Raw genomic sequence first — 6,564 nt, 5'->3', positions numbered from 1 at the left:
ACAAATTCCTTTATGTGAAACATTTAGTGTGTAAAAAAAGTGATTGAGACTAAAGTGAAATATTTTCATATTTATTTCAACTTTTCGTAGAAAGCAACAGGCATTTTAACGGTTGGACTTGGCCACTCTCTCCAACTCGTCCTTCTTCTTGATGGCGTAGGAGTTTGATGAGCCCTGAAGAAAAATAGAACAAAACAACCCAACAGGTTAATGATTCGTTTAGATTTTGTAAACAGACTAAATGACTCCCTGAATCAGCAAGCTCTGAATAAAGGATGTTTCTGAGCTGGTGATTGGCTGAGCAATGAAAAGCAGGAGCCAATGAATAAGCTGAGAAATTTATTATACGAGAACTATAGCACACCAGGACAACGAGGAATATCAGGATGTGACTCTAGTCTCGCTCCCTGGACTATGTCCCACCACTTAGTCGTGAAGAGACTAACATTTACACTGGGCACAGTTTAAAGCCAAAAACCAAATTGAACAAAGTCAAATAGGGGCCTTTCATCAATGGGCAAACATCTAATAACACTATTCAAGTTACCTTTGCAGCATTGATGAGCTCATCGGCCAAACACTCAGCAATGGTCTTAATGTTTCTGAAGGCGGCTTCTCTTGCTCCTGTGCACAGCAGCCAGATCGCCTGAAAAAGAGAAGTGGATTAGAAAAATCAACAGTCTGTACACAACAGGATTTGTTTTGAGTGTGCCATCAGTTCAGCTGTGTACAACTGTTAAACCCCCACAGCAGGGAAGTGAAACTTACTCATCACACACTCTACAGACTGCTGCACATTCTTTATTCAAAATCTCTCAATGGAACAAACTGGATTATGACATGTCTTCTTCGATATGTTAAAGATCAACAGCAGCTGTCTATTAGCGTAGCTCTTGTGATAATTGTGGGCGGAGCAATTACAGATACAGCAATAATTGTCAATAAAAATCACACGAATTTAAACCCAATGATTCCCAGAGACTAGTTATACTCTACGTCTACTCTCATTAGAAAACTAAATAAATATATAACTAACCAACTACATTCACTTTTATTTTAACTGATTTTACCACCTTAAACTTGGCAAATAAATTGAAATTATGCACATTCAGACAATGCTGCATAAGCTTCAGAAAGCCAACTATGGCCGTGTAACGTGTAAATCAACCATAGGTATTAAACCCTTTGCACAAATCTGCTAAACAAACACAGCACATATTAATGAATTTGGAGAATAACCATGAGATCTGTAGAAATCTTATAGTTGATGTTCCATTTCCTGTTTGTTCAAACGCACACTGAAGCACTGAGCTGCATTTTATTATTTGTGAAAGTATCATAAATAAATGTACTATAATTAATTATTAAGAGTCCAGACAATGGCCTGGATCTCAAAGCTGTTAAGTTTTCAATGGCACTCAGGGATGATGTTTCAGAGCTTGTGATTGACTGAGCAAAGGAAAGCAGCAGCCAATGAACTGACAAAGAAAGTTTGTTCTTGCGAGATTTATAGCACATCAGGACAATGAGAAATTGTCAGAATGTGACTTCGCTCTCGCTTCAAACACATCCGCGGCGCACACAAACCTACTGGGACGCCCTAACGTGTTCAACTACACTCACTTTAAACGCTCCCGTTTCTCATTCACTTAGCATCATCAAAATGTTCAAATAAATGTTTTATCATCTCCACAGAACAGGACAATTCTGGAGGAGCTGCACATGAGCCTAAGGCCTCCATGTTTAGTACCACGCATTGCCTGGAAGCCCTTACAGATTCTGCTCTGGAGCAATGGGGGGAAATTTGAGACGCTATTAAATATGTAAATAATTACTTAAATTATTAAAATTAGAATTAATCAATTTAATGTTGGATTAAATCATTTTGAAAGAGAAACTTAAATACATCTGATTAATTATTTATAATAATTTACATACAGACAAGCATATTAATAATTTATGATACTTTAAAAAAGCATTAATTATTTAACAGTTGATTTATTTCATGGTTGCTACCACTGTGCATCATGAAATTAAACCTGTCAACATCACCCAGAGTCGGTGGGCGGGACTAACTCTGATCCGGTTCTACAGTACAGCAAGCCATGACACAAGAGACAAGACAACCCCTAACACTTCAGTAAAATCATGTTTGACTCCTGACAGAATCTGAATCTTCACCCTGCGAACACCAAAGACAGGACTTCACTGTGGTGTTAAGGGGGGGGGGGGGGTAGTTCGGCTCGTGTGATGGCTGTGTCATGGCTTATGTTTGTTGTAGATCCAATCGACCCGTAAAGATCAACAGGTTTCATTATTTCACGGTTCAAAGTGGAGGCAGCTATTAAATGTGAAATCACTACATTTTTTAAATGACAATTAACAAAAAATATTGGGTGTGTTTAAATAATAAAATATATCAAGCATATGACGAATGAATGGACTCATTAAATCTATTTAAAAAACTAATTTATTCCAAGTTTCAATGAATGAATTCCCTTCACATTCCCTTACCTCTTTCTTGAAATATTTTAATTCTGTAAAAAAAAGTAAGTGAGCTCTAAAAAGTGCAGAATCGTGTTTTATGAAGGGGATGTGCGACTTATTTTTCAAAGTTATTTTAACTGGAGGCATCCCAACTCTACACAACATTGTGGTACACTCGTATGGAGTTTGTCTGAAGTGGCTGTTTGCCTGTACCTGGTTGACCCTGCGGAGAGGGGACACATCAACAGCCTGTCTCCTGACGGTACCGGCGCGGCCGATACGTGTGGAGTCCTCACGAGGTCCACTGTTGATGATGGCGTTCACCAGCACCTGCAGTGGGTTCTGAAAGAACGGGACGAGTGAACAATGATTAATCTGAATTACAAACCAACACCTCCTGGGTTTCAATCTTTACCTACTAGACCCTGTCTCTAACCAGGTGTGCATCTTCTATTGGTATAAAACCTTTTTAGAGTTTAGTCCGGTCCACATTGTCAATTTCACCTATGTCCCAAGACGTAAAATATCTGAGAAACCTGAGGCTGCATCTTCACATCTTTTCACAATGTTGCAAACAAGACCAGTAGAGAGATCAACACACTTAGAGGAGAACACTACATAAACTCTGTACTGTGGGGAAGGGTTAGGATCGTACAAACACAGAAAGACAAGGGACGCTGAACTTTACAAGTTCTCTTCCAAATAGTCTGTTACTTTAAGATCTGTGTGCATCCCGTCTATTGTTGTTACTTATAGCTCTCACGCATAAAAAAAGGCTTAAGGAAATTACTCTATAGACACCTGCTTTAATTTTTTAGATGGATACATCTGTTTCTGTGCTGGTGATCGGCTGAGCAATGAAAAGGAGCAGCCAATGAATAAGCAGAGAAAATATAATCTGCGAGAACTATAGCACACCAGGACAATGAGGAATATCAGGATGTGACTCTAGCCTCGCTCTGTGGATGCTCAGACACTGAGCTCTTCGTGTGAGAAGTGCTCACCTCTCCAGTGAGCAGGTGGATGATCTCGAAGGCGTGTTTCACGATGCGAACAGTCATCAGCTTCTTGCCGTTGTTGCGTCCGTGCATCATCATGGAGTTGGTCAAACGCTCTACGATGGGGCACTGAGCCTTGCGGAAGCGCTTGGCGGCATAACGGCCTCCAGAGTGAGGGAGGTACTTGGCGTACTTCTCCTTTACAGCGATGTAATCCTGAACAGAAGAGAAATAAAACATTTATTTCACAGAACCAAGTAAAGAGAGTCTGCCAGGCACCATCATGCACAAATCACAGCACGTCATTATTACAATAATGGCAATAAATGGGGGCATTTATTATTAGAATCAAATCCCAAAAGACCCCCTGGATTTTAAATGGCAAGACACCCCTCTCCTACTGAACTGAAATGTTTCTGTGCTGGTGATTGGCTGAGCAATGAAAAAGAGCAGCCAATGAATAAGCAGAGAAAATATGATCTGCGAGAACTATAGCACACCAGGACAATGAGGAATATCAGGATGTGACTCTAGCCTCGCTTCAAAATCACTTTTACGAACGACAAACCTTTGAGGCAACTGAACTGAAACAAATCAAACCTATGGTCTCATGCTGTGGCTGTTATTAAGGATGTCCATAGAAAACAAAAAACATGTAGACCTTTCAGTGGACAAGACACCTTTAGCTTCTGAAGCATTTTAAACATGGACTGCAACACTAACTTCAGAAGATGAGGTTAAACAAAATGAGCTTGCATGCAAAACAAAGAGGCAATCGCTGAACACCAGATATAACTGAGGGTGAGTGGAGCATTGGGAAGGGATTTCTATGGTCCATTTCTTTAATGTGCCTGCTCACCTGAAGGGAGATATCATTGATCTGAACATCATCTGTGCTCCACTTCCCAAAGAGCTTGATCTCGGGCGTCTCAGCCACAGCTGGTGCGGTCTCCCACTCTGTCATTCTGTTAAACAAGAGAAGAGACGTACATACGGTTAGAGAAAGAGCGCAGGGAAGTGACCCTGCAACAGAATTACTTCCAGGTCATATTTCCCCAGGGACCCCATCAGATTTAAATTCATGTTTGTTTTCCCATTATGTCTAAGAACATTAACAATGAACTTACAGCTTTGTCAGCATTGGAACTACACAGTGAGTCTACTCTTGTACATAGACATATTAAAAAGCTCTGAGGCCACCAAGTACCTTTTTTACAAGCAGGAATCAAGCCTGGTCCTACACTAAACGACAGCTCAGTGTGCAAAACAACACTAGGCAGCAAAACAAATTCTCCTATTTCGTAATTTTATATTAATACTCTTCTGTTAACATTAAAAGATCACATGAGAAGTACACAAATATAAAGAATCGTCTATATACAAAACAAATAGCGTATTGGAAGACTTTCGTTTAAGAATCAATTTTAAAAACTACAATAATAAAGTAAAGTAAAGCAGTAATATAAGTCACAAAAACCAATGCCTACAAAGCTGTGGTTGATCATTTTCCGTTCCACCTTAATTCACAATAGCGCCACAGGCACCATTTAAGGTGGAGCCAAAGGTTAGTACGGGAGGCGAGGGAATGAGGAGCGATTATAAGCCAGGACTCAACAAAACTCTCTTTAGGTCTATGTAAAGGAGTTTTTACCGCGAGTAGAGCGTGTTACAGAAAACACTAACGCGGTTAAATCTTTAACAAAAGACACCAACACTTCTCCCGCTTCTGATGCCGGAGCTCGCCGCGGCCACATGGTGAAAACGGAGGAATATTAACGATCATTTTAACACTCTAAACCCTGTCTACGGATACTAACGCAGGCTGGGTGCTTAGATATATGTCTTATACAGCGATATCAACCAGTAAAGTCGGTGTCGGTGGCGTTTTAAAGATATTTAAAGTGATTTTTTTCTCACCTGATCGGGTCCGCGGTCTCTCTGCGCCTCTCTCTCGGTTAGAAAAGGCCCTCCGCTCGGCGTCGACTGCGCATGTCTGCTCCCGCTCGTCACTTCCGCCAAAATCAGACCAATGGGAGTTGTAGTTTTTATTCCTTGGTTGATCGATTTTTTAAATTTGTTATGAAGTATTAATATTGTTGTTGTTGTTGTTTTTATATCATTATTTAGTTATATAATTTGTAATTCTGTAAGGCTGTAATTTGTAATTTAGCAAGTCATCCAGCATGTAATTGTGTATTTATTTATTAAAAAATCACTATTATTATTATAATTAATATTTGTAATATTGTTTTCCCATTTATTTAAATCATTTGTTGTTGTTGGTACAAATAAACCCAGACTAAAAGTGCAAATATAATATATAATACATAAAAATTAAATAAGTGCGATCCTGGGCTGGATTAAGCGGTTATAGATGCTGAATGAATGAATGAATGAAAAAATTTGTAATTTTACATATCCAAAGCTTCACTTCCGCCGGAACAGACTCATGAGAGTTGTAGTTTTTCATCGGTGATTATTCCAGAACTACAATTGTCAAATCAGTTCGTATTTTTTTTTCATGAAGGATGTTATTTATGCAGTATCTTTCACTACAACAGCAGAAATAATAATAATCTTAAACTTCTTATATAATAAAAACAAATTCAAAATATTTTGTCATCTATTTTTCAATATTCTAACTTACATGATTGCTTGCAAAACCTTGAGTGCCAACGGTCCAATAACATGATTACAAGTTAATACATTGTCTTCAGTGTGGCCTAATAGTTAGAGAAGTGGACTTTGGACTGGCTGCTGGTTCGATCCCCATGACCAGGAGGGGGGGATTGGGAGGACTGAAGGAAAAGTGCACTTTCCTCCCTCTACACATCCACGGCTGAGGTGCCCTTGAGGTGCTCACTGCTCCTGGTGTGTTCTCTGCCCCTAGTGCACTAATGTGTTTGTATGTTCATGTCTTATATCAGAATAAAGCTTTATTGGCCATGTATGTTTACACAAACAAGGAATTTGGTTTTGTTTACAGTAGCCAAAATATAAACACAAATTATACTTATATGCACACATTCTCTCTCACACACACACCTGTAGACCTTACACTGTGCTTGTTTTACAAACC

The 6,564-nt window shown here is 39.3% G+C and overlaps 1 protein-coding gene and 3 non-coding genes across 4 annotated transcripts; all 4 read right to left on the bottom strand.

Annotated features, from left to right (window-relative positions):
* Nucleotides 1-36: 36 nt before the first annotated feature.
* Nucleotides 37-5,463, bottom strand: rps5 (ribosomal protein S5). Its single transcript, XM_066668239.1, has 6 exons — nucleotides 5,403-5,463; nucleotides 4,345-4,450; nucleotides 3,492-3,701; nucleotides 2,701-2,829; nucleotides 548-646; nucleotides 37-174 (listed from the first exon to the last, which is right to left on the bottom strand). Exons 2-6 carry the CDS (start codon nucleotides 4,447-4,449, stop codon nucleotides 106-108), a joined length of 612 nt encoding a protein of 203 aa, XP_066524336.1. The 5' UTR covers nucleotide 4,450; nucleotides 5,403-5,463; the 3' UTR covers nucleotides 37-105.
* LOC136695971 (small nucleolar RNA SNORA3/SNORA45 family) lies at nucleotides 274-405 on the bottom strand. The gene has a single exon (XR_010802547.1). It is a non-coding gene; the product is annotated as a small nucleolar RNA SNORA3/SNORA45 family (small nucleolar RNA).
* On the bottom strand, nucleotides 3,314-3,446 carry LOC136695970 (small nucleolar RNA SNORA3/SNORA45 family). Its single transcript, XR_010802546.1, has one exon. It is a non-coding gene; the product is annotated as a small nucleolar RNA SNORA3/SNORA45 family (small nucleolar RNA).
* Nucleotides 3,894-4,026, bottom strand: LOC136695969 (small nucleolar RNA SNORA3/SNORA45 family). The gene has a single exon (XR_010802545.1). It is a non-coding gene; the product is annotated as a small nucleolar RNA SNORA3/SNORA45 family (small nucleolar RNA).
* Nucleotides 5,464-6,564: the final 1,101 nt, after the last annotated feature.

Source organism: Hoplias malabaricus, chromosome 4 (assembly GCF_029633855.1).
Source record: "Hoplias malabaricus isolate fHopMal1 chromosome 4, fHopMal1.hap1, whole genome shotgun sequence".
NCBI classification, from domain to species: Eukaryota; Metazoa; Chordata; class Actinopteri; order Characiformes; family Erythrinidae; genus Hoplias; species Hoplias malabaricus.
The sequence above is the reverse complement of the archived record's forward strand: the minus strand, read 5'-3'. Positions and strand labels throughout refer to the sequence as shown.